General features: G+C 40.3%; 4 protein-coding genes and 1 long non-coding RNA gene across 5 annotated transcripts in view; 2 read left to right on the top strand and 3 right to left on the bottom strand.

Annotated features, from left to right (window-relative positions):
- Positions 1-1,341: 1,341 nt before the first annotated feature.
- On the bottom strand, positions 1,342-4,436 carry LOC149375614 (uncharacterized). The gene is made up of 2 exons (XR_016293704.1): positions 3,753-4,436; positions 1,342-3,150 (listed from the first exon to the last, which is right to left on the bottom strand). It is a non-coding gene; the product is annotated as an uncharacterized LOC149375614 (long non-coding RNA).
- A 3,622-nt stretch (positions 4,437-8,058) lies between these two features.
- LOC106647093 (uncharacterized) lies at positions 8,059-9,342 on the bottom strand. The gene is made up of 3 exons (XM_014363349.2): positions 8,508-9,342; positions 8,329-8,434; positions 8,059-8,251 (listed from the first exon to the last, which is right to left on the bottom strand). Exons 1-3 carry the CDS (start codon positions 9,226-9,228, stop codon positions 8,080-8,082), a joined length of 999 nt encoding a protein of 332 aa, XP_014218835.2. The 5' UTR covers positions 9,229-9,342; the 3' UTR covers positions 8,059-8,079.
- A 2,869-nt stretch (positions 9,343-12,211) lies between these two features.
- Positions 12,212-15,875, top strand: LOC106647092 (uncharacterized). The gene is made up of 10 exons (XM_014363348.2): positions 12,212-12,311; positions 12,638-12,837; positions 12,908-13,012; positions 13,073-13,258; positions 14,230-14,478; positions 14,546-14,691; positions 14,772-14,918; positions 15,177-15,445; positions 15,515-15,682; positions 15,769-15,875. Exons 1-10 carry the CDS (start codon positions 12,212-12,214, stop codon positions 15,873-15,875), a joined length of 1,677 nt encoding a protein of 558 aa, XP_014218834.2.
- Positions 15,876-15,926: 51 nt separating this feature from the next.
- On the bottom strand, positions 15,927-17,648 carry mRpL38 (mitochondrial ribosomal protein L38). The gene is made up of 6 exons (XM_014363433.2): positions 17,449-17,648; positions 17,217-17,372; positions 16,817-17,147; positions 16,579-16,737; positions 16,364-16,500; positions 15,927-16,281 (listed from the first exon to the last, which is right to left on the bottom strand). The coding sequence occupies exons 1-6, from the start codon at positions 17,567-17,569 to the stop codon at positions 15,968-15,970; spliced, it is 1,218 nt and encodes a 405-aa protein (XP_014218919.2). The 5' UTR covers positions 17,570-17,648; the 3' UTR covers positions 15,927-15,967.
- Positions 17,649-18,316: 668 nt separating this feature from the next.
- LOC106647223 (uncharacterized) overlaps positions 18,317-27,933 on the top strand; it is a 41,584-nt gene continuing 31,967 nt past the window's right edge. The window contains exons 1-2 of the mRNA XM_014363527.2: positions 18,317-20,173; positions 21,864-21,972. Of these exons, the coding sequence (XP_014219013.2) occupies positions 19,776-20,173; positions 21,864-21,972 (507 nt within the window). The 5' untranslated portion in view covers positions 18,317-19,775. The remainder of the gene's footprint in view (positions 20,174-21,863; positions 21,973-27,933) is intronic.

Here is a 27,933-nt window from a genome sequence, read left to right as displayed (position 1 = left end):
CATATACACTGTTAGTCTGTTTCACGTAGACGTGGAAATCGTAGATGCAGCGTCAATTAAATTTTTCCCAGAAACCACTCTGAATCGACGCACTAAAAAAATCTACGCGTGCCCATAACGTGCTTATGTATGCACTCGAGTGTCTAGTTTATACGTATTATTTTTATTCAAACATGACCACCAAGAAAGCCCGCGGATAAAAATTTCGTACCAAAAATAACACGGGTTTACACGAATACCGTGTAGAGGATAGAAGAGTTCATTCACACACTTGTTTATTTTTATTTTTTTTTTTTTATTCTTTTGTGGAAAACAAAATTTAAATGAGATTTTTGTGTATACCTATCCAGTATTGAAGCATCCCAGCATATCCCTACTTTTGAAAATATCTCCATCAAAAAGTATTCGATAGTATCAAACAACTTATCTTGTACTGGTTGTGTCTTTCAGACATACAATAAATTAACTTAAAGTAAACTTATTTATTTATTTATATAATAAAAGAATTTATACAGCAAATTTAAGCATAATTTAAACCTCATGCACTATATTTATGATAATCGAAATAAACATAGTTTGTAAAATTAAACTAACTTGATGTTTATTCAGTGCTGTAAAAATAAAATATCAATCAAACGTACAACTTGTAACTCAGTGTAATTTTTAATCAATAACATAAAGAAAATGATTTATAAATATTTATAAATATAAGTAGTAATTACTTTCAAGTTATGTTATCTTATTAGACTTACCGATTGTATTGAATTATCACAATAATTATTTATTATTTAGTGAAACTGCGATTTAGTAATTTTAAAGATAGTTTAATGAAATTGAAAGAATTTTGAAAACGTTAGTTCAAGACGTTTTTTATTTATTTCATTGTTGTCATATACAAATTTTTAGACCATTTGACATGCACTTATATAATTAGATACTTAGGCACAAAATATCGGAACTTGAAGTAAACAAGTCCCGACAAAGCGGAACCAGACTGATTCGTATAGAAAAACAAGAGAGTTCAGCAACAAAACCACTCGAACAATGATACGTGCAAACGGTTTTCACAAACGATTAATTTATAGTTTGCTCGTGTGCGAATTTCTTGATTGGAAAACCAAATTTCACTAAAAGGATGACCGATATAAAGGTAAAAACAAGGTTAATTGATTATGTACCTGGTTTCAAACAGTTTTTGTAATTGTCGAGTTATCACACTTTTTGATCTGTTTAAAAACAGTATATTTTCGTCATGAGCCTTAATTTATTTTATTGTTAACCTTCTTATATGGGACTACAACGGGATATTTTTAGAAATGTAGCTAGTTTTAATATTTTACACTAGTCCTTCAATCTTAGGTTTGATTTTCGCACACTTAGATTAGTTACAATTAAACAAGACACTTTTCAAATACTTTCTTGTTATTGTTGATCTTTTTGTTCCATTGACCAGTAGATAAGGTCAATCTGGCCATGAGATTCGTTTCAACTGTTTACTGACTAGAAGAAGGAGTGATTTTAACATGAAATGATTTATAGTTGATTTTTAAATTCTTTGTTTACTATTTCAAATGCCTGATGAGGATTTTATACATAAAATTTAATTACGTAAGTTTTTAAATTTTATTTCGGTCTTACTGATTATTAGTCAATTATAAATCAATTACTTCTCTACATGACTCTTTTCTTACGAAGTTCCCTTTTCTAATTAGTAAACAGTTAACGAGCGAGTATTAGCGATTTTTTTTTTTTTCATCAATGTGTAATCATGCTATTTACTACTATTGTAATTACAAATATTAATATAATTGAATTTTAATGTATAAATCTTAGAAAATAGTTTGGACTTAAACAGTAAGGTCCGATACAAAGTGAATTGTATAAAGCATTTCGACCTCATAAATTATGGCGCATTTTATTCTTTTTTATTCGTTGATACGTTTGTAGCAAAAAGGCCAACGCTTATTGTCAGTTAATACCTTGATTCCCGTGAATATCATACATGAAATAAAAATCAATTATATCTATACCAATGTTACAAAATTTTAGCAGAATTTTCATTTCAACTACCAAAGTTGAATGTTACGCATATCACGTCTTGTAAAATAATAAAAATTCCACCGTACATTAATTAATTTTTTATTAAGGAGAAACAAAATATGATGCTTATGCTACTCTAAATTTTATAATTGAGTGATTTTTCACACTGACTGGATGGAATAATCACAAGCAAGTAATATTTTTATTTCACTCAACAAATATTTACATTTTTTTTGTACTTGTACACAAATATTTTTATAAAAGATCGATTGTTACGTAACATGAATCTTTTTATTCGTTTTGTAATTGGCTGAAAGTAATCACGTAGCTCGTTTGAAATCGCGAGATTCAAAACATTTGTATGAAATATAAATTCAAACATTAATTTATGGTCATCGCAATGGAATGTAATTAGTCTTTCCTCTTATCAAAATAACGGGACAGAAGTTTTGTGCGAGATATTAATATAAAATGAGGGGTTTTTTTTTTTTTATATATTGGAATACAACAGCGTTTTACACTTTTCCGTAATTATGTTATATCAAAATTAAAAATAATCCAAAAATGTTTATCAATATCCATTAATATATTACAATTTCGTAGATAAAATGGACCTACACACGGTTAAGTACAAAATTTACGTATATAAACGAAAAACTAACTTTTATTGGGTTACAACAAAAACCTATTAAACGTATACATGAATATCAAAAGTGACAATGGCAATGACGATAATAATAACAAAAACACGCGAATCGCGTGTAAATAATCAATTGAATGTAATTATAAAAACACAACGCGTGTAGCGTGCGACATCATGTCAATGTACAATTAGAAGCCATTTGTTCATTGAAACGTGTTAAGTAAACTAATTCTATGTGGGGACACTGTTGTGTGCATATTTTTCGATGACATCACGCGTAAATTTTTTAACCATCTACATTATATTCGCAGAATGAGCCAGCGAGTGAGCCTGTGGTTGCCCAAGACGGAGGATCATTATCACTGATGTCATCAATAAATCGGCGAGTCGAAAGTGGTTTGCTCTGGTATACATATACGCTGCAGTGGACGAGTGTGTGCGAATGCGTCTGATAATTTTAATATTTTCTGCAAAACAAAAATAGACGATCAAATAACATTTTTATTCGCAACGATCCGAAAAACTAACTTTATCGTGCTCCATTTGTCGCGGCAAAATATATATATATATTTATTATACATATATCACACATGCATGAAGAAACGAGCGCTGAATACCCAATCGCTTATGCTATACACCATTAATTTACGTAACATCGGAAATAAATTCCCGTATGTCGCCCAGAATGGCGTACGCAATCGATAATTGTTTCATAAAATATAATATTTTGTTAACGTATAAATGCTCAAATACACGAATATATTTTTCAAAGCGCATACACCCAAAGACATATACCACCTACTTACAACCTTGCATGCACATGAAGCGAAGCATAGCATATAAAAAATGTCGTTGGTCAATATGTGTACGTAACGAACAAACGCGTTTTCATACAGATACAGATATAATGTAACGATCAATGCTGTTCTTGTACATATTATGCACCGCTTACGTGGCCCAGGTAAGGCTATAAATGTAGGCGCGTATATAATATATCATACTCCGTACGCGTTCCGAGAGGGCATCAGATTATACGTGGGAGAATGAACGTGATAAATATTTTCCGTACCTTTTTTGAAGTCTTGTGATGTTGGCGATAACAATGGGGGTTATATATATATTACATGACCACTGTTGCAGGCACTGGGGGTATACGCGCGCACATTGGCAGTCAGTAAGAGAAAAAAAGAAAAAAAAAAAAAAAAAAAAAAAAAAAGTTGACTCCGAGTCCCCGATGGAGCTCATCGGTAGTCGTTTGTCACGGGTTTCTTCAAATTGTTGATGAACTTGTCGGCCTCGTTGGACAACTTGTCGATGAAGCCCGAGATCGGCCTCTCGTAGTCGTGGATGTGGAAGAACCGCAGTATCTTGTGCCGAGTCTCGTGGAAATTTTCATCCGCCCCGCATGTGTCGTCCTTGTTGCAGACGAGCATGAGCACGAGCGCGGTTATGAACAGGATGGTCAGGATGCTGAAGAAGGTCTCCCAGAAGCAGCGACACGAGCACATCGCGATTATCGCAGAAAACCACACCGCTTAATCAATGGAACTTTCAACGAGAGTCGTGGGTTCAAAGACACACTTGTTCTTCGGCCAGGGGTTAAGTTATTGGCTCTTTGTGGGCACTCTGGTTACGAGCTGACGTGCGTGTGGCGAACGCTGGGTAACTACGCTTCTTGCTATCCCACAATTACCAACACGGTGCAAGGCGCACGTATACATATAAGTACACCTTACGCCGCTCTCTTGCTCGATCGTTGAGTGGTTCAAGGGTGTATTTCAACGAGTCGCCGGTGGTAACCGTTGGAGGGCAGAGGGGGGGGGGGTGTGGCTACTGCGGCTCGAGCTTCCTGGCGTCGCGGAGGGGTTTCCACGCGACGGCATGAAAACGAACCTTGCGATGCGTGAGCTGTTACTTTACTCCGGCATTCGTTGTGTGCAAAATATTTCTTTGGGCGCTGCTTTGACTCGGTGCCCTCGGTGGGGGCGTGGGGCAGAGGAAATAAATACATACATGTTTTCCAAACTATATAAACGTGTTATGTGACGCATTTTCCCGAATGTTAAAATAAACTTGACTCAATTCTTCCGCACGTATATTATGTGCTTGTGTGTGATGTACGAGCGGGGAATGCTCGTAATGTATAGCCTGGCTTGGTCGGCTTCAAGTATGTAAGTAATATACGACTGGTCGAGCCGTACGAACACGCGTTAGTCCCAGTTGGGTGGATACGAAAATTTTTCAAAATATGTTTTCCAATGCTTAACTCCTCTGCACAACAGGTATTTCCCCCAAGGAAATGCTTTTTCCCGCACCACTGTCTCGTACTTAGATTCTTGTCCTTGAATTCGTAACGGAAAAAAGGCGAAACAATATAGAAGACGCGGGAAGGGGTAAGTATCGGAACAGGGGAGAGATGCAACAGTGTGTGTACACACAGAGGTGTTGGACGTATACAGAAAATATTGAGAAAATATACGTAGAATGTGTGCATATATTTATATTTCAAGTGTATTTACTGTTCTGGATGTTTTCGCGTAGATTGCGCACGTCGGGTTCCAACACTTACGTACTTTTACCGATTTCTCGTAAAAAAAAAAAAAAAAAAACAGGAAGGGATATGATCGATTTTTTTTCAATTCTATATTAGTTTTAATGTGGAGCAGTGTGTCGTCGAACAGCGTTGAAAAAACAACTTAAATAATGTTTAACGGTTTAACAAACAAGGTTTTATTTTACTCGCTTTTTTCACATCCACCGTTTTAAACTTGCTTGAAAGAAGACGCACAACTTGCGACAATTTTAATCACGACAACAAACTTTGGTAAATCAACGAGTGATATGAAATTCGATAAAAAATTAACTACACCAAAGGTCGTAACAGAGCGTCGATAATATTTCAAGCCTTCAAAAGAGATTTTTTAGTCCACTGAGTCGAAAAAATCCATTATCGCGAAAAATCCCTGATCGGCATTCATTGCACCCCAAGACGATGGTTTTCTCCCCCAGCTGCACCCGCCTCGTCAGCATTTAACGAAATGATTCTCGCTTCGGTCCAAATTACGCAAATAAAGAGGCGAAGATGGGAAAAAATCGAAGCCACTTCCACTATCCGCTGACGCGCTTGGCCTGCAGGGATGTACATTATCCTGTTCTCTCGGGCATCAACATATATATTTACTTAATTTATCCACATCGCGAGTGCCGGGAATTCGCATTGCTGCCCTGTATGTATAATGTATACCGTTGCAAAAGGTGGGGAAAAAGAATGAAGACGAGGAGAAAATCAGTGTAGGCAGAGACAGAGAGGAGATGGCGTTCGGAAAAATGCAAATCAGAGAGAGGGAGAAGAGGGCAGCATCGATATGAATAATACAACCAAATTGAAATCAGGGAGGGGGGGGTGGACATTATAATGCAGCTGGATCGCCGGTTTCTGATGTAATGAACGATAAATGCACGAAAGAGTATATTTTTCGCTGAATTTATGAATTTCATTGCGCAACCGCTCGTCAGGACAGCCTTATATTTTCACTGCTGTACAAAATGTCTCGCAATACTTACATTCAATCTCTTTTCTTTGTTTTTTTTTTTTTTTTTTTTTGATAATAATGAATTTAGCATCAGGCGTACTCAAGTATAGAGACTAACTTTCGGCATTTTCACGAGATTAAACTGAAACTTGGTACATAACACCATCTGCACACCAAAATTGTATAGTTCGCATTAGGAAAAGTTAAAAAATTCCAGGAATATAAGCTCTGACGGAGAAAAAAAAATGTTTGTCACTTGGCAAATTGGAACTTTATACAAGATCAAATGAATCCGAGATTAAAATAACTTCAAGATGCCAAGCGTGAGAAGTTGAAACAATCATACCAAAGAGGCAGAACCGCACAAATTGCACCGAGCAAAACTGGAGCACCAGAGAAATTAATACAGTGTGGCGGACTAAACTCTTTCTCTTCCTCATTTAGCTTTAAACTAGCGCGTCTAGCTCCAGATGAACTTCCCGGCGAGTTTTATTAGACAAAAGCTCGTAAAAGCTCCGAGAGGCCAGTGGCCATGCGCTGCTCGGACATTTATTAAGTAGAAGAGGAGTTGGCGCGGCGCATCGCACGGGCTAAGGATTTATTTGGGGGATGCTGTCGGAAAGAGGCGAAGTAATTGACGCCCAAATCAAATTAGAGGCTAGACAAAAAGATAGATAAAACCAAAGAGACGAAAAGGGCAGTTGAGTTGTAAAAAATGGTGAGGGTGAAAGACGAAGGTGACAAATCCAACAAGAATAATTAAATTTGCTTTTTTGCTATTTTCTCGATCTAAGAGATGCAGAGATGCCTATTGCACGGAAAAAAGGAAAGGGAGACAGAAGGAGTATAATATATTTGAGTCAAATAAGAGGGTGCGATAAATCCATCGGCAGGAAATAAGCTTGCCACTCGGCGATTTCCTCTCTTTACACCGACAGCCCAATTATTTTTTTTTTTTTTTTTTCTCTTTTCCGAGTTCGAATTCATGGGGACTCTCTTACCATCCTTTTAGTCCTCCCCTTCTCGTTTATTTCACCATTTAAAGTAACATGGAGAAATCTGAGTTGCGCTTTTCTTGACATGCGAGCCAAAGGACTTTTTGAATATAGGAATCATTTCTGATTTGTTTTCCCAAGTTGGAAGCAAATTTTTTTATTTATTTTGAGTAATTAAATTTACGTTTACACTTTTCGTTTACAAAAGTTATTAAACTTTACAAAACCACGTTGGTCCGTCACAGATTGATGCCCATCGGCACAACGGGATCTGGAAAAACCAAGGTAAGGCCTTCCTTTTTTAGTTATATATTTATTTATTTATTTATTTATTTATTGAAACAAGGTGTAAGGGGTAAATTTTATGCATGGGGTAGCATTACATAACAACTGCTAAAGGTTTTCCAGAAACCTGTGTGCAATCCTTGTTATCTTAAAAACTAAAATATTTAACCCTCATCCCCCCCAAAAAAAGAGAAAAAGAAAATTGAAACGGATATAAAATAAATATTGAAAAAATTAAATATATACGTGCTCAAACTGAAATAGATAAAAATTTAACAAATTTCCAACATAACAGAGTCCGTGCCATATTCAAACTCTGCCATGCTCAACATCAATCATAAATCCCTTCAGTTTACTCTTATAATTTAATCACATCATCCCTTTCTAATAAATTTATACTCTGTAATTTTTTTGTATTATCACTTATCCAAGTTTTTAGTCTTTGTTTGATACGTTTCTTCTTATTTTCTAGAATATATATACAAGTATTTTTTAAACTAAAATCATCCAATACGTTCACACAATTATTTTTACAAATCACCGATGAAGTATTTGAAAAACAGTATTTTTTAAGTCTTTTGAACTAACAACACAAGAGTTGCCACAGGCACCTCTTAAACGTGACTCCCCACATCAAGTAGATAAAAAAATTGATGCTGAAATTCGTGTAGTAGAGAAGCATGGTTATTATCTGAAAATCCAAGACCTGCATGGGCCCATACCAAGAGACAAACAGTTTCAGATTTGTCAAGTATCTGCGGAAAGAATATTTTTTATTCGTGAAGAAAAAATATTCGTGACAATTGACGAAAAACACAAAGAAGAAGCCTACCTCGGTAAACCGAGTATGACGAATGCGGTGCTGACGAGGAGTAGCATTCTCGTTGTGTTATGCTCGTTGCACGTGAATTCAAGGTCCTGCGACGACGGTCGGATTTCTGAAGAAAAAGAAAGTTACTCATACAATGAAAAAAAAAAAAAAAAAAAAAAAAAAAGGAACCAGAGACTCACGGGTGGTGGAGGAAACCGATTTTGTTATGTTATAAATTTGGCTGCCCTGTGGCATCTGCTGTGACTGGCTCTGAAGCTCCAAGTTCTGCTGCTGATGGCCATAGGCAAAGGGCTTCCCGGAGCGCGAAAACTTCAACCAGATGCAGGTGTTCATGACGACGACGAGGACGATGGGCCCGACGAGGTTAACGAGGTCGTTGACGATATTGACGATGTACATCGTTTTAAGATAATTATCCTTCGTTTTGCACATGGTGATCCAGGGGTCGAAGTTAACAGGATTCAAGGTGACGATGCAATACGAGTGGCTTACGAGGGCGAGAGCCACCAACGTCAGAACTATATGTTGGGCCCGACGAGCAGTGCAGATCTGCGGCCGGTGTAGTGGGTACAGGACAGCGACGAAACGCTCGACAGTGAAGGCGACTTTTAGCCATGCGCTCAAGCTCACGCAGACCGAGCGTATGTATATCGCAACCTCGCACAATCCAGGCCAGTCAAAGACCCTTAAGCTAAGATAGTAGTTCAACCAGTTGATCAGGAACCACGAGAGAAAACCAAAATCGGCGAACGCGAGAGCCGCCAGATAGTAACTGGAGCTCCTCACTCGCATCTGTTTTCTCATGAAGACCAAGCCCGACAAAAGGTTTCCCACAAAACCGAGGAGTATTATTGGCGGGGGGTAGCACAGGTTCAAGAAGTCGCCCAGGTATAAATACATGGCGGTGGTGTGTATATGACTACCGGCACCACGGTAATTTCCACCGTGCCCGTCCACGTTGTAATCGCTATTAATCTCCTGCAGTGCGTTTTCCCATTGGGAAAAGGAGCCAACTCGACGGCGTGTACGAGACTGGCCTCTGGCGCAGTGGCAGTGTACCTATTGGCTCCATCGGCCCTAATCGGCCAATATCGGTAGAAGCGGTACCATTTTCGACGGCTCTTACGAAAATCAACGGAACTCAGATTTTTCCATTTAAAATAACATTGGAATTTCTGAGTTCCGTTGTTTTTCGTAAGAGCCGTCGATTAGACCTCGACAAATTAAGGCAATCCCTCGAGCTGTGCCGAGAGTGGCCGATCAACTGACGACCAACTTGTGATGTTTTTTTTCTTTTTTTCGCAATAATACCTTTTTTTTTGAGCGAACAGTTTATGCGTAATGAATGGAAAAGTGAAGGAAGGTCCTTTTGCCAAAACATCACAGGTCCCCACCTGTCATGTGGGAAACAAATCAAATTCAGTTTGGAGGGTACTCCGCAAAATGTTCGCAGTGTAAAGAACAACAGATTCATAGAAATCACTACTTCATGCGAATGACGGTATTATCTAAAAAAACAAAGAAAGCGATGTTAAATAGAATAAAGGCTCTAATGAAGCGCACACTTTTTCTGTGCGTAGATTCAATTGACGGAAACAAAGTGAGAAAGGAAAAACAAGTCAGCAAAGACAGAAAGAATAGCGCAGAGGACATGGACACTTTTTTCGTCGGCAATGAACAGTAAATGGGATGGAAACGACAAACTCTCACCTTTGACGTATGCGGATGTATATTATTTATGGATTCAATGCTGTCAAAGGACTTTTTCGTGCGATGGTCGTGAATTCTCTTTTGTGCGGAAAATTAATATTGGAGGCCAAGAGTTTGAACTTGTGCTACTTTTAAGTTAAATTTACTTGCAAAGAACTTCATGACGATGTAACTTACGCTACTCAGGAATTTTATCTGTATTGTGAAAAAAAAAAAAAAAAACTTATACATTATAAATAATATCGTATTATTTTTTATTCAATAAAACTTGTTAGTATATCTTTCCATTTTCTTTGTACTTACCAATGGTCTCGGAAGAATTTATTTTTTGATAAAATTACTGAAAAGTTGCTACGTGTATCAAACTCTTCGAATAATTATTAACAGCAGAAAAAAAATCCATCAAAAAATATCTTTTGTATTCGGAGTTAAATTTTTATATGCGTGGGAGTAAAATCAATGGCACGTAAAGTAATGCGCAATTCAATTAGTTTTGTACGATTCCGATTTTTTAATGAAGAAATCTCGCACTTAATCGGATTGGCAACTCAATCGTAAACCCCTTGGCCCAACTTTAATTTCCTCGGACTTATTAAAATCTTTTATCTTTTGTGGCCCATGATTCTATTTGAACTATGGTCTCTTGCTTTATTGAAAAAAAGGCATTGTCAGCATAATTTTTTAAAAACATTTTAAACATAAAATTCCTCATTTGTTTATTCTTAGCTGATGTGTAAATTTGGCGCTATTCCAACACCGCTTTGTAGCTCCAAACCAACTTATCACGAATAAACCAAATGCACTACGTTGTATTTGTTTTCCTCAAAGAAGTGGATTTTTTTTAATGGTACACATTCGTGCAATAAAATGGCATCCGTAAATAATGTTACATTTTATCGATATCTTGTTGTCAATTTTAGTTAAAAAAAAACAATGATTACAAAATTAATTTTCGTTAAACATTGCTTCGTTATCCAATTATCTGCGAAACTTGCCGACACTACTAACGACCACACTAATCAACAACGAGAACAGCGCAGTGTCGTGCTTAAAAGGTAGTTGACAAGGAAATCGATTTTCTATAGATTTTCTCGAAACTTAGCAAATAAGTACATTTTAGTGTCCTTCACACATCAGTAAAATTTCAACATAGGTACCGCAGCTAAAAACTAAGATATTAACTTATAAATTTATGGCTTTTATCATGGGATGCCTGTGTTACGCTGATGTGAGCCATGCAGTTTTAAAGATTACAAGAATAGTTTTCTATACATTTTTAAAGAAAACTAACTTTTGAATCCGTGGAATCCAAGGAATATTTTGCATTATAAAAGACCTTTCACCTTCTCCTCTTCTTAAATTCACGTGTATGTATATACACACACCCATACAAAGTGATAAATTATACTTGTAGTGTGCCTATATAGTGCTTTCTTTTCTTGCAGAGCGACAACCAATTTTTGCGCGTATAGAAGAGATTTTTGCTATCAAGACGAGGGACGTTGATATATTGGGTGACCTTCTCTTCTCTTGGTATATAAGCGATCCCAAAGATTTCATTACTTTGAGGTGAAAGTAATTTTCCGAGCACTTGGTAAGTTTTTTTAATAATCGGCTATAAGCAGCGAGAGTTTTTTAATCAAAGTTTCAATTAAACGGAGCTACTGCAGCGCTTCTACATAGCAGAATATCTTATTAAACGGATGTATGTCAAAAAGATGTATAACAATGACACCCACACCTGTATTATTCAAAATATATTGAAAATTAATTTGTGCCGTTACGTCACATTATACGTTCGTTTCTTACCCGATGTATGTAATGGTATCGCTATGACTATCCGATTCACGAGATCGTCTCATTAATATAACTCGAGGCAAACAGACGTATCTCTTTTTCCAAATTACATAATAACGAAGGTCAACAAAGTTCTTGACTCGTTCGGTCCCATCTGCCGATCCGTAAGCTCACCACCAACTCGAGCAAACTTCAGTCCCCTCCCGCCGATCCGCGCATTTTTCCACCTCACTCCTCAAAAGCTCTCAGTCCGCACCACCTCGGCCGGCATTAACGCGTCAATTGAGCAAAAAAAATAAAAAATTTGTTTTCTTTTTTTAATTAATGAAGATAAAAGCGGCGAAGTTAAAGAAAGTGGAGACGACGTCCGAGCAAAATGCTGTCGGCCAAGCAGACCCTCGTGCACGGCATGAGGAACGAAAAGTGGTGCACGCGCGAGAAAAACTCCCAGTACCGCACCATACTCAAGCTCCACGGTCGGTCCATCCTTTTCTTTATCTCAGATCGGACGGCAAAAAGCCCCGTTCGACGTGAAAGAGAAAAAAAAAAAAAAAAACAACCACCAGTTTGGTTCCGCCAAACTTGCAGAGGAAGGCCGAGTCGATGAGAGATTTGAATACTTTCCTCCGTCGTTTTCACGAGCTTATCCTTCATTATCCGCCTTTGCGGACACCCCGCTCTCTTTTGCGTCGAATCGGCCTGACTAGGTTATAATCCGAGCGATAACCCCCCCCCCAAAAAAAGAAGAAAAAAATCGGTAACCACTCGCAACACCTGCTTAACCAATCATGTTCCCAAACAGCGCGCGAAAAGAAGCTACAAGCGTCGAATGCGATTACTCTGAAGCGCAAGGTATCGAGGAACCTGAAGGAGCTCAAGGGCGACGTGAAGGAGTACCGTAAGATCGTCAAAGACGTCGCCGTCGGCGACAAGAGGCTGGTGCGCTCGATATTGCAGGGCCACAATGACATACAAGGACAACTGCAGGACGCCGAGCCGACGGTAGAGTACTGGTATTATTCGTGAAAAAAAAAAAAATAAGCTCTCGTGTACCTAGTGGTGGCGAATTTAGGGAGCTCGGGTCATCATATTCCAAGACTACAACATGAAGAAGAAGCAGTTGGACAAGCTGCTCTACGTGAAGGAAAAGAAGAAGGAGCAGATATGCGAATTGAAGGTGAGGAGTTTGCCGATCGTGTGTGTTGGGTGAGAAAAATCGTGTGGAAAATCTCGTTAGATGGAGTACGCGGAGCTGACCGGTGACGTGGTGCCGGCTAACGAGTTGGCCGCGCGGGCGAGGGAGGCCCAGATGCAGCGGCGCGAGCAGGATCTGATAGCGCGTTACCAGGTCGCCGTGGCTAAAAGAAACGCAGCCAAGTCCATCGGCGAAACTTACCTCAAGATCCTCGTTATTCTGACGAAGGTCGGTCCATACACGGTTCATCAAATTATCGCTTGAGAAACAATACGAAACTCCCCCTCCCACCTCCCGACTTTCAACATGTGCGTGCAGACTAATCATTTCTTATGGATTATTCTTACACTTTGGAGTCTTTTTTCTGAAAAACGTTTTTTCATCATTACATTCATTTACAAATTTTTTGAAATAATTTCAAGTACACAATTAAAATGTTATTTAATTACTCGGACTTTTTTTCCCCCGAATTGTGTTAATCTTCAAAGTTGTAAATGCATGGTTGTTTATGAAAACAATTTTTGTTAATAATTGTGTCGAGTAACTGTTTTTCCGAATAAGGGCACAGCAGCCACTCAAAAATGCCCAAAGAAGGAAAAATTGTTTTTTAACAGAAACATTATGTACTTGAAAAAAATTGATAAAAGTATATCTATCCGTGCCCAAGCCGACTCGCACGCAGAGGTAATTCACAGCTTAACAGAGCGTATATGAATCATCAGCTCGAACGTACACCCATTACTCGGCAACCATCAACGTGGCTCTGCGCCTCGATTGGCCGGTCATTCCATTACCAAACACATCAAATTGCGAGATAACAGCGGCGGTGGGCTCTTCGTGTTATACCCGACTAATTCCTCGGCCACCGCTCGAATCGCCATTCAATCACGCGCCCATTAACGAAATTAGCCAAGTCAAGCTTGATTGTTTCTCGGAGGCTTGTGCGGGAGCACTTGGTCGCTCGCATCAAACGTGATTTTAGCCGCGGCCAACTAGTTGTTTGCTCTAAAATATAAGTGCGGGTACATGAGTAATAGTGGCGATGCTAATACGTTCTCTCTCTGTACACCTAAAAGCTTAAAATCATCCAGCTAAACAATTTAATTTATTTATTGAATGCACGTGGACGCGAAGCGCTTTGAGTACAAAAGATGTAGAAAAACGTGTCATACCGATCCTCCTCGCATGTCCCGGAAAAGGACTCCAAGTACTTCGACGGTGTCTTGAATGCGCTGCGAGTGGACCAGCGGGACCAGTGCAAGGTGATCTACCGGACGACGCTGATGGGCCAACTGGCCACCGAGAATTTGGACGACGTGCGCAAAAAGTACAAGGTAATGGCCCGGGACGTGTGGCTGAACATGAAGGAGCGCGAGCAAAACCTCGAGGTGACCAAGAAAAAGGCCGAGGACGTCTGGGAGTACGCCAAGTCGCTCGTCAGGGTCGAGGTATGGGTTTTCACTTGCGTTTACCATAGAGAGATGCACCAGTAGTGAGACTTTTTTTTCGGCTCAGAGCGACACCAATGTCGCGAAAAAGAAGGAAGATCCGTCCGCGGCGATCGACAAGAAGTTGCAAGCGGAGATCGAGAAATTCGAAAAAATCTTCAACATTATGAAGGAAACGATGCTCATAAGCTCTTACGAGGAGCTGTTCTTTAGGCGCGTGGCCGTAGTGTTTGGGCAAAAGTTGGGGAGAGGAAAAACGAAGGAACAAAGTGAAACATTTTTCGCGCTTCCAGACTCGAAGACCAGGTCAAGCAGAGGGAGCGACTCTCGAGTTTGTACAAGCGAGCCCTGAAGGAGCGCAACTACGTGCTGAACCGGAAAAACCACGCCGAAACGATGCTTCAGAACTTGGAGCACTCGGTGGTGTCGACGACCACGAGGCATGGGATTTCTTACTTTTTGTTTTTCTACAAGTTTTACTTTCCCCGAGCGGTGGGATGAAAAATGTACAGACGTCGGGGCAAACTGCGGAGCTAACGGTCCTTCAAAAATTCAGGAAACAATGGGCTCTAAAAATTCCAAAGCCAAGTTTCTTCTTTTCCTTTTTGTTTATTGACGCGTTGCGCCGAGAAAACTTTACTCCTGGATTTTTCACAACAAAGATAGTCATGTGGCACTGCCATTGGCTTGTTTTTCAGGTACAAGTCGGAAAAGGGGGCCATGCTCGAGAAGATCGAGCAGGAAAAAAAACGAGAAGCCGAGAGTAACAACATGGCGGAGAATCGAGGCGAATTATTGATGAAGATAATGATGGCTTTGCAAAATATGGCGTCTATGCTCGTCTGCGTGAAACCCGCCAAAATGGGCAAAGGTAAGGATAAGAGGTCCTCGATGGATGCAGTTGAAGAAAACGAGGATGGGGAAGACTTGCCGACGAAGACGTGCGAAGAACCCATGGAGACTGACAGTAACAATGCCAACAAAATTGAGGGATCCATGGATGTATATTTTTTTTTTAAACACAATAAATTTTTAGGTATAGCTTTACTCAAACAAGTCGCCCAGAAGGCAATGACTATGTTATCTGCTACGAGCTTTGAGCTGAATCCGCAGAGAGCGATAAGGGCTAAAGACTTGTACGAAACTTACATCGCCGATTACCAATCAAATTTGAGATTCGGAGGGGAAGAGACGGAGCCTACCGGTAGATAAACTTTTGATTCGTTCTACTAATCGATGCAATGCCGGAACAACTATTTTGAAAAAAAAAAAAAAAAATCACTCTTACAGGCATGGAGTTTGAACACGAAGCAGTTGATGCGGATGTGCTAACTCGCGTGGACATAAAATTAAAGAGCAAACAAATTGTCGAAGCTAATACTCGAGAGGACGATTAAACCAAACGCGCAGTTGATTGATCGAAAGATGAAAATTAACGTGTGTTATTAACAAAGGTTTATTTTTTATGTACAGTGTTGATCACTTAATTTTAATACGAGTGCTCGGACTGTAATTTATAATCGTTTATTCGGCCATGACTGATACGCTCCTTTTTAATTTCGATATTCAACCACGAAGGGGAGTATCCTTTTATTGGATGCGCCATTGGATACTTGAGGGGTGGATCTGGGAATTTAAATGGGTGTTCTTTTTTCAACTTTTTCATCAAGTATTCCTTGTTGATTTGCTTTGGGTCTCTGTATCTATCCATGTAAATGTTGAAACGTTCTTTTTTAGGAAACCATTTCTGTTTCGCGAGAACTGGTTTTGCAAAATCGTATTCAAACGTAGGATTTTCCATGTCTGAAATAAAGTAGAAAATAAATGAAAAAACTGTTGTCGTTTTCACAAACAAACTGGACAACAAAAGATTTAAACTTCTTACTTAATTTGTCGTAAAGAAAATCTTTGACGGTCACGTCGTAATCGCTTTGGAAAAATGCGAGTCCAGCAGGTGTTACGTAATCTTGATGTTTCTTCATAAAATCATAAGTCTTCCAATTTCGTTCGACAAGATTTAAACTGAAAAATAATGTACTTATGAGTGCAACGCGTATATTCCATCTTATTCAACAGATCAAACGTTGATACATTTCTTACCATGGCTGTTCCTTTTTGTACTCTGAAAAATCTATTTTCTTATCTTGCTTGTACAGTACAAAAACATACCTACAAAATCCTATTCCTTTGGAAGGAATAGGCCTCATATAATCTATCAATTGTTCTCCCTTTGTTACATCATTTCCTGGTATATTGCCACTATAACACAAACATTTTTTATCATATACATTTTTTGAAATAAAAGTTAATAGAGCAAATGATAAAATACTCAACTTACACAAACCAATGACAATACTCTAGCTCTGGATCAGTAAGATTTCCATCAGGAGTTGTGAGTAAAAGAGTCCACAGTGTGTCTGGCTCAGCTTGATATGATACACTAGGAGCATTTACAGCTTCGCACGATTTGATGATATTACCTCTGTGCACGCTAGCCAAGAGCTCGTCGTGTCCATAGTCAAAATCAACAGTTAAAGGCACAACAGGATAAAAGTAACCATCTCCATACAAATCATCGTATATTCCGTAATGTTTAGCTATGGTGTGGATATGACTAGGCAAGCTTTCTTCCATCCAATCTTCTTTCACTTTTTCTAGATCCACGACCACTGAAAATAAGATGAGCAATTACAACAAGACAACGAAAAAATATGTCGATTGAACAACATTCAAATTACACTTGTTGTGAATAGCTTGCTTTTCCAATTCTTGGTCTTGCTTTCTGGCTTTCAACTCTGCCAGCCTCTTTTTTCTGGCCTCAGAACCAGTCACCTTAGCGACAGTAAAGCCAATGTCCACTTTGTAGTGGATCGACGGATCCTTGCACTCTATTTCTATTAAAAATAAAGAAAAAATCCATAAACAAACAGTTTCAAATGTACACAAGACTTAATGGGCTTCAGAATTAACCTTCGATCCTTTGCTTGAGAGAGCGTGCCTCGGAGGGTGGCTTTCCTCTTGTAAAAACATGACGGGCTTGAATCATACTTGGCGAGTCGAGGCTGAAAAGCTTGAATATTCGATTCGCCATGATTGCCGAAACTTTGTTCAACAAAATTGATCCAAAAAAAATTTACACTGACGGCGATTTGTTATGAATAGATAAGACGTCTGCTTCGCATCGTATACATACATATATAGTTTTTAAAAAACTCCAAACTCCAATGATAAAGAAGTTGCGCGCCCGTCTTTCCTGGTTCCGTTAAAAAAGAAGAAAATTAATAAACTCGTTTTTTGGTAAGTAAGTATTACATATAGCAAAAGGATTACAAAATTTGTTACAAAAATAGGTAAATTATTTATAGTAGTATCATTATATAGGAACTGCTGGAAGTTGCTCATCTTCCGAGTAAAATTTAGAAGAAACCTAACTTGACAACTTTGTAAGTGCTGACATCTACTTGCGTGTAGGGAAATGACATAGTATAAGAATCACTGCTGCTCAGCCGATAAGTGATGGACATAACTTTTTTCGTACTTTTCATCGTGCGCAGAAAAAAAATTGTGTAAAACACTGTACATGCAGTACATACCAAGGTAGACGGAAAATAATAAAAGATCACAATTTAAAAGTTTTACAACCACAGTAAAGAGCTGAAGCCGTCTCCTGATTGGTCTAAACCAGATTTTAAACTTAAAATTGACGGTTCGTTGTGTGTACGGTAGCGCCACCAACTTCAAAATGTGTACCATGCGTCGGCGGGGGGAGGGGGAAGTATAGCGGCGAAGGAGGCGGCGGCAACGGCAACGGTGTAGTGTTAGTTGTCAGATACCCGTCGAGGCGTCTGTTCAGTGGGATTGCGAGTAGTTGTGTACATAAGTATACGCTTTCCATTCTTTCCTTCTACTACCTGCCAGAGTGTATACGTTAAATTAAAATAATATATCACGACACGCAATCTGTCGGTGGTGCTATTTTTTCTATCGCAGCAGCATTTAATATTAATAAGTGTATACGTTAAAAGTGTAAATTGTGAGTGTAGGCAGTGAGAGCGTGATACATTTATTTACATACAGTTTCCTCCAAAGACACGCGCGACCGAGCAGCAGCAGCAGGCGCAGGAATAAGGTGGCACACTGGCAGAGTGTATAATGTAGCCGTTGTGAGGCAGATACTACTTACACTGCTTGCACAACGGAGATAGAGATATATATCTCGTCCAGCTCGTCGTCCTGACGGAAAAGAGAGTAACAGGAGTCTGCGCCCGGGAGCTTACACTGTTATCGACCGAAAGCCTCTTCTCCGCTGAACGACATCTTACTTGTTATTAACAGTCGCATTTGCCCTACGTCAAACGAGTACGAAAAATGGTCTATTCTCGAGGGTCCTTACTAACTTAAGTGTATAGTGTCTCTGTTGTCTCGCGATTAATTCAGTGTTCTCGTGTGAGTGAGTAGGTGAAAATCGACCAAGTAGATTTGTTTGTATACAGGGCAAAAAGGGTGCGTCGACTTTCAGCGCATGTGTTGTTTGATAACATACAAACCCATTAACGGGAAACAAGTGACCGCAAGTGCATAGTTAACACTGCATATTATCTTTCTTACGCGTGACTATAGTATACGTATATATTATCTACGTAAACAATCTACCTACATAGAGAGAACGCTTGCTGTATAGGTATAGCAGACTGAATAACTTCACGGCATTAGTGAAAGGGGAAAAAAATCAACGCAGTACCTACTTGTACGATAAAAGTAAGAACGCGCGGGAAGAAGTACGAGACTGAGTAGGTAGTGGGGGTGAAGAAAAGGGATGCGCTGAGGATATACGAAAACAGAGAGAGAGAGAGAGAGACGAGTGCCTTCACCAAGGATTATTTAAGTAGGCCATATTAGCGCTATAATATAGACAGAGCGTCGTTTGCTTCATCGGTTCGTGAATAATAGCACAATATTGTATAGGCCCACATCTGGAGCGATGACCATCTCCCTGTGAGGTGTCATACGGGTAAAAGCGCACCGAAGCGAAGATGCTCCAGTCCAGACTGCCACTCGAAGAAGAACGTCGTTACAGTCCACGTAGAGTAAAAATCATATCGACATCCAGCAAAACATAGCGAACAACGTTGCAGGATTGACTTTTATAAATTTTTTTTTATCACTGATTCAGTTTGACTCTGCCATTCGGTTTGTGCCGTGTTGGAAAATCGCGAGTGTGGATTATCAATCACAGTGCATTTAAAAAAAAAACAACAACAGCTCCGTAGAAGGTGAATCTTTACAGCTCCGAAAAAATGACGGAGCTGCTGATAGGTCTGTCGTCGGCGACGTTTAGCGGCGTACCGAAGCCGCCGACAACACCTGCCGAGGTGGTGTTCCGAACGCCGAGCGTTGCAGCTGCGGCCCAGCTGTTCCGCAACAACGAGATGCGCCACTCGCGCAGCGAGGACCTCCTGGGCCCAGGATCGGGCTCGTCAGCCCGTAGCCCCTCCCCACCGCCCCTCATTGCAGCCGCGGCCTCCGAGGACGACCTTGTCGCGGCGAGTGCGCTGAGCGCGAGCAGCGCGGCTGCCGGAAGGACCAGACCTGGACTGCTCACGCCCAGGGCGCCCGGGTCTCCTGGACCCAATGCCGATCGCGTCGATCCGGAGGACTCGATCAGGGACATCGTCACTGAAAACGACTTGTACAGGTGAGATTTACCTCGGCGTCTTGAGGAAACTTCAACAAGCGAGTTTGATAAGGAACATTCAACTAATCCACGTTTGCTGATACCAAAGAATAAATTACAGCGATTACGAGGTTGTTGTGGTGGGGAATCTTTTGGAATTGAATAACCGGGGAGTTGTCGCACTTTTACGTAATAGAAATTTTGCATACAGTTTTCTCTCCACGCCCCCTGTCACGTTGCGCAATTTCCAGTGTGTATACCTAAAATCCGTTTGATCGATTTGAAGTTTGATTTTATTGCCCATTATAATCATGTATGCAAAAAACGGCCGGTTGGATTTTTATTTTCCGTGCAATTTATGAATACATTGTCTCAGGCGCACGCGATGATTATCTTAAAAAAAATACATTTATACCTGTCGAACGCCGTTAGATCATATACCTACTCTATTAAAACGATTTCACAAACGAAGTTTATTAAATACGAATTAAAAATTATCTCTTCTTATCTTAAACAGCCAGCGTGTCGCCGACAACGTCACTCGATCAAAAAACCAAATTGATATCTTAGCCCCGACCGATACGCCGGTCTTGTTAATGCCGATCTCCCATTAGCATTAATTGAAAATCTACGAGGACGCCCTTATTGGTATGAATATATTCCGCGCATCTTTATATCGGCAAACCCATCTCTCTCCCCGGGGCTATTGAACAACGACCTCCACTTCACGTACGTGCATACACAAAGCAACAACTCAAGGAGCCCGTAAATAACGAAATGAACGTCCGGGGGGGGGGGAAGGAGAAAAAAATCGGTATGAATTCGAAGCTCGCGCGTTGCGCGTCGTTGCGACACGTCGTCGGCTAATGCGCGCTCTCGTGGGAATCTCTCGCGCTCGAGGGGGAGATTTTATGATCGCGATTTTTCAGCCGCTTCATCTTTTTTTGCATTCTACTTCCTCAAACTCTTACTTTTTGATCTTCAACGCCGCGTGTGCGCGCGTACTTATATATTTTTCCGTTGGAGGTAAAGGGGAAGAGCCTTGGTTGTTTGCCTTTGACATTTTCTCAGAAATTCTTTAGCAAAGAGCCTCCCGCTTCTTCTTTTCTTACCCGTTTTTATACACGCCGCGAGGCACTACTATTTGCGTAAGTAACACAGGCTGGACGGATATACGAGACCTGTTGCTCATCAATCACGGACTTTACACTCAAGCATAAAAATAATTTCTAAACGCGAGAGTCAATTGTAATTTCAAAAAGAGCAACACCTACTGTAAATCATTTTTCTCCGATCGGGCACCTCTTTACGACTTGTATCATTTATAAAATAAAACACACGGCTCCTTAGAGAGCCTCCTACGACGCGTAAATTCTATTTAACTTTTCAACTCGCAAACCGCACGCGCGTACCTATCCGTATAAAGTGCGTGTGGTGCGCCCAGACTCGCGTGCATAAATAAATGTATATGCGAAGTTGTAAAATTAACGCGGCCGCAAACCAGTTTCCTCTCCATATACACTGTTATACGAACTACATCAAAAACACAACGCGAGCATTACCATGAATATTACATGCCCCAGAGGGGGACTTGACAATTTTTACCCACTCATTTGTACAACTTTCGCTTTCTAAAATGTATACATATTTTTTGGGGAGGAATGAAAAAATTCTTATAGTCGCTCCATACGTTTAAATGTTCCGGTTGCAGGTTCGTTTTGTTCAAGAGGCACTACGACAAGTACATGGCGCTGGCGGCGAGATACGAGGAGGCGCGGGGCCTCGCTTACTACCTCGAGGAGCGCTATCACGAAGTCAAGGTGAGTTTTGGAGCACTTCTTTTGTATAAATTTCGCGTATACAAACGAGCCGCGCTACCGCGTTCCTGAAAAAAAAAAAGTTGCTATCTCTCAGGGAGAAACAAGTCGTCTGTACGAGTATAATATACAGTGGACGCACGCGGCAAGTTGGGAAAGTAAAAGTTTTTATTGCGCCTGGATTTTGAATTTTATTGGCGCGCTGTTGAAGCAAAAAATATAAATACAGTCGAAGTAAGACAGAAGTGAAATGCAGTGAAATTTTTCGTTGCCCGCTACTTGATTATTATTAGTTTGTTGTGGAAATGGCGAAACCTGGTGACTCGTTTCTTTACCTTATTAAAATTATAACCATAGTTACATTATCAAAGCCCTGATGTATCGTTATTTGGACGCCAATCATGGTGTGCTCGATTAGACTTAACAACAACCAGGATAGGCCTGATTTTATTTTTTATTTTTTCCCCTGCGATGTGCTACACCTATATAGGTGCTTGACCTGGATTTTGTAAAACAAAGGCCGGCAGGTAGGCGCGCGCGCGCGGATAATTATGAATAAAGTCTTAAACTTTCACCGATCGTCCTTAATGACGCGATTATTGTGTGCTTTGCGGAACACTTGGCGTGCGATCGGTATCAGGCGCCTTTTTTTTTTTTTTTTTTTTTTTTTTTACGTATGACAAAATCACAAAGTAAACACATTCAACAGCGATGATCTAGTATACTTGAGCTTTTTTTGTCTGAAACAAAATCATAGTACCATCATAATTTCGTGTTGCATTGAATTTATCGATTTTATCTTTTCTTCTAAGCCCAGTATTACTTTCCAAGAGGCTCGATATTACATTGTAAACTGCCAAAATGTGTGTGTTAAAAATCACAGCTAACGTGAATAAAGTGTTTTTGTCCTCGCCCATTAGCACTTCAATGTGTAGACAAAAAAAAAAAAAAAAAAAATTACCACATTGACTTTAAATCTCAGTCAGAATAACGTCTCTATTGTACGTGCCTTGAAAGAACACGGCTTGACAATACAGCACATGAATCGAGCCGTGCTTAAATAAATCTTTGGATTAAACAAAAAAATTCGAGAAACGCGAAAGACAATTTTAAGCGAGAAAAAAAAAATCAGTACTTAGCTTATTATAGGTACAGGAATCACAATTTCTCACCTGTCAAATCCGCTCTCGACCCGAAGCACCGAGCCACGACGATCATGCATAGGTGGTGGATGTAGGTCAGCGCGTTACTTACACTTTTCATCTAAAACACGCCGGCACTGGCAATCGTCTCTCGTACACGTATTTTTCAAGTCCAGCGCGAGAAAACTCCCTGATTTGCCACAGCACGTGGTAATGCATAAACAACAAGAGTGAAATCAAACCTTACCATGGTAATGTATATATATATACCCATACACTTTCATCGCGCAGCTCAATACTGAACCTGCACCTCGTATACGTATACCCGTCGATTTTTTCCACTTTGCAATCTTTGCATTCGTCGTAATAAAGTACACACGGCGCTCACGGCGTGAGAGAGTACTTAAGCCGCGCGAAAAATACAACGTCGGAAATTACCATACCATTGTCCATTATTACCCGTATACACACACACGCGCACACGAGGCCGATTGAGACATAGAAATAAATTTGCCGATATTTACAGGAGGTGGGGGCCCCCCCGAGGTTGTGTGTACAATAAAGCGCGAGAATTTTTTGCAAAATTTGACGTGCGTCATAATTTACCGCTGAAGGTGTATTATATGTGAGAAGAGCTTGGGGGTTGGTTTTGAAGCACGATTACGGCTGATTAAATAAGGGCTCACGCGCGCCGAGAGACGGGCCTTATAGTACACGGTGCATGTGTACGGTATATCAATATATATGTAATATGTTGGTCCGATCCCGGAAAAGCTATTAATCTGTATTCCCGCTTGCACCAAAGTGTACGTGTGCGGTATTAGCACGCTCAGGGGGTTTTACTCCCGAACCACTTGTACCTACATCTATGTTTGACCTTCTTTTTGTTGGAAAAACAACAAAACTCTCTCTCGATACAAACTTTAAATGGTTAAACTTTCGCGAACGCGCCGCTGAAAAAAAAAACAAAAAACAAAAAAAGGTAATGCAAAACACAGAATAGTGGATTAATCGCTCCGATACACGCGACACCAACGAATCTCCTCCCGTTTTTCCTTCGCCAAAAGAATGTTCGTATTACTTCCTGTCACGAATATTAATATGTATACGAACCAAGCATGCGACACTGTATGCTGTTTACATACTCACACACACATAGTGGCTTTTCTTTTAGTGCACAAAACGTTTGCACACGTACATCCATACTACGTGGGTTCAAAGCAATTTCTTGATTGCATAATGATTTTTTTAATTTTCTTTTTTTTTTTATATACACCTATGTATTTCGCGTCGCGTGGGGGCCGTCATTGAGTTGCGCATAAGTTTCAGCGGGTGGGTGCCCGCACGAGCTTGACCTAGACTCGGGAAAATGTGGAGCGAATAAATTTATATTCCAACAATTAGATCGTTTTAACGTAGGTGGGGGAGACGCGTGACGAAATTGTTTTTGCAAACGCGGGCGTGACTATAGTGTCCCAAGCAAACCCACGTACGGAATTAAGGTCGCTTCATCAATACTATGATGGTCCGTCTCAGCGTAAGTTTTACGCACCCGACACGTGCGCGTTTGTACGAGTATTCAAATATATGTACCTCATATCGAAGATGAAAAATAAATCGATCTCGCGTGGTGTATGTTTATAATATATAGACGTGCATCGTTACGTGTTTGCATGTACTACACTCGCGGATTCGTTCAACTGGGTCAAATGGAAATGCCAGTCGGCTTGAGTTATGGCTGTGTATATACGCGGGGATTTACTGCTATTCGAAAACTTTTGAGTCTCATCGAGATGGATGCATGGATATACTTACAAATCCAACGTTTTACTCTTTTTCGACTTGACGTTGCGGCGGTGGTGGTGGAGTCACCACCTGTCAATTAAGGACGATCACCGATGTGATGGCGAGAGCTTAACTGGAGTGTAACTCGCTCCTCGTGACTTTGGGATTTCATTGTAACATATGAAACGAAGAAAGTTTGACGCAAGCACGTGTCGAATAAAGGACCCGGAGAATTTTCGCGAATTTATATGAAAGATGCATGATATCGGCTCTTGCAGGGTGAAAGTGGAATACGGTACACATAAATACACCGGTGCCGAATTAGTTTTAGATTTTCACCAGAAATCCGCGGGTATGTATATATATGTATTATTCTAAGCAGGTACACGCATATCGAGAAACAGCGAAAACCGATCCGAGACAAGAGAAACGATACGGCGTGTACTTAAGTATAGCATCGGGTGCACACACGACGAAAGTAGGTACATGTAGCCGGTGTAATTCAACACGTGGCACCTCGCGCCGACTCGAGCTGTGTGGTTTCTCGATTTACTCTATATATATATCTACATCCGATCAAATGAATCCTGCCATCGTCATCAATCGTCACGATGAAAGAGGCACTTGGTGTGTTGAGATGACTTATTTCTTAAAATGCCGTAGTAAGGGCCTCGAGCTTCTCCGAAGTGTACCTATATACAAATGCCCGAGCATTAGGTTTCTCTCCTACTGCAACTATAATAATTATAAGTATACTATAAAACACGTGTGAAACGAAAGTAAAATCACAAAAGTAATCACCTCGCATGACCGTCCGAGCTCGTCGGAAGTACTTACACAGGTACGCTTAGACAATACATTTTCAATATATCCCAAAGCCCCTGGCACATAGAGACGCAGCAATCAGCCGCGCAACACTTGTAACGCAAAGAAAAGAAAAGCCGGTGCGGTGATTAATCGAGCCGGTCATCTCTCACGGCGACCGCGCGTCTCGCTCGATAGGTACATACATACATATACCGATATGTAGTTGCGCTGCACCCTAAGCACACACGGAGCGCATGAAACCGGTGCAGCGGCTGAGGTCGTAGACTCGCGAGAGCCGAGTATTGGTGGCAAGGCCGTTTCGCGCGCTTGTCTGTATATTATACATATATACGCTTGTAGTCCAGCAGTGCGAGGAGGAAAACGGCATGATGTGGTGGTGCGAGGGCCTTCCTAAGGCGTATTTATACACGCCTCTCTGCGGCGCGCGTGTGTACATTATATATACGCACATTCTCATTTGCGATTCTTGAGCGCGTACAATATACAGTGTGTCGAAGACTTCTTAACAACTGCGCGGATGACGCATCATCGCTCTTTTTTAGCGTTTAATCGCCGCGGAGTTTTATTTTTTACACGTACGCGCCGTGAAATTCTATTTTTTTTTTTTTTTTTTTTTTTTTGTCCTCCCCCCAATCCAAATTTTTATAGATTAAAAAAGTCCGATACGTCGCGCGACCGTGTAATTTTAAAGATGTATATATATATAAATATGAATAGGTGCGTACACACATATATTCGCATTCCTCGCGAGTCGTCGATTATAATTATCATTGAACCCGGCGTTTTATTATGCGCCCGCGAGGCTGAACCAACAAGGAGGACGCTTTGCTCACCTGATGTGAAAAAAAAAAAAAAAAAAAGACATCTGCACGTACCTGCACCCATGTATATATCTCACGTACGAATAAAAGAGGACACGGCAGACAATGCGGTCTGTAAAAATAATAACAATAACCCAAGTTGTAGCGTAATTTATCCACATCGTGAGCTTGAATGAGGAGCACAAACGAAAAATAACCTCAAGTATATATTATAGATATCCGCTCGATCAAAATTCACGACTTTACCTCGCCCGCCTCTCTCCACATTCTCTTATCGCGGGCCCCTCGTTGATTAGCCGGCGCTGGGATTAAGAGCCGGAGAAGAGAAAAACGAGGGAAGCATCAAGAGCCGACATGTACACGGTATACCCATACTCGCAGATGTATCGAGGCCCGCGAATATAAATACGATGGCAACTATACTATACATATACACGAGATTCATATAATATCATCCATAGCTCTGGAAGAGCACAATGAGCCGAGCGATGGAGGTGATTTTTCTGTACAAGAGCGCGCTCGCCCATCCCTATATACAACGTACATATTTATATTTGTGTTGGCTTATCCGATATAAGGAAGGGGGTTTAATTTCAAAAGCTCCTCTTTTTTTGTCGCTGCGAGCTGCGCCACGCGATTTATCTATCGCCCACTGTATAGACGGGGATATATAATTATGTATTTATTGGGACTCTCGATGTAGCAACATTAAATTTCCCTTTTCCTCGTCTTCTTCTTTGTTTCGAGAGAGCCAATCTATTTGGATTTATAATATGTACAAAAAAAAGTTTCTCAGCCTTGCGTAAATAACAATTATATATGTAGCTTCGCGTTTACACCTCCTGCGTGGGGAGGGGGTGAAGATCGAATAATTGATCAAATTAACTCTAGTGGATTGGCATTCGATTTTAATAAGCACGAAAAAAAAACAACGCGTTTCGTTTCGCCGTTATATACGTCGGATGATTTATTCTGATGTAACACCTACAAGTTCTAAAATAAACCCTTATGATCCGAACAAGACAGAATTAATTCCATGTATACCAGCAAACAAAACAAAAAAGTCTACACCTGAGACAATCTCCACCAGCTGTCCTCGCAAATATAATCGTAATAATATTTGACACGTACCTTTAGTGTATAATATAGGCACGCATTCGACTTGCACCTATAAGACCTTCAATACGTAAGTACCTATATAGAGGTACACCGATCTCGGAATGTGTGCAACAGCACGAGATACAATGGCTCTTTCATTTCGCGGATGAAAATCTTTCGGGCACAGGTATCTATGTAAGTGCATGCAGCAATGGCTAGCTCCTTTTTATGCCCATAATCTGTATACATATTATACAGGAGGATGTACAATAGCTGAACTCGAAAACGCC

The sequence above is a fragment of the Copidosoma floridanum genome, unplaced genomic scaffold (genome assembly GCF_036245765.1).
Source record: "Copidosoma floridanum isolate Cflo_tuat_1 unplaced genomic scaffold, Cflo_Japanese_pri ptg000006l, whole genome shotgun sequence".
In the NCBI taxonomy this organism is placed as follows: Eukaryota; Metazoa; Arthropoda; class Insecta; order Hymenoptera; family Encyrtidae; genus Copidosoma; species Copidosoma floridanum.
This window is presented reverse-complemented; position numbering and strand designations above follow the sequence as displayed.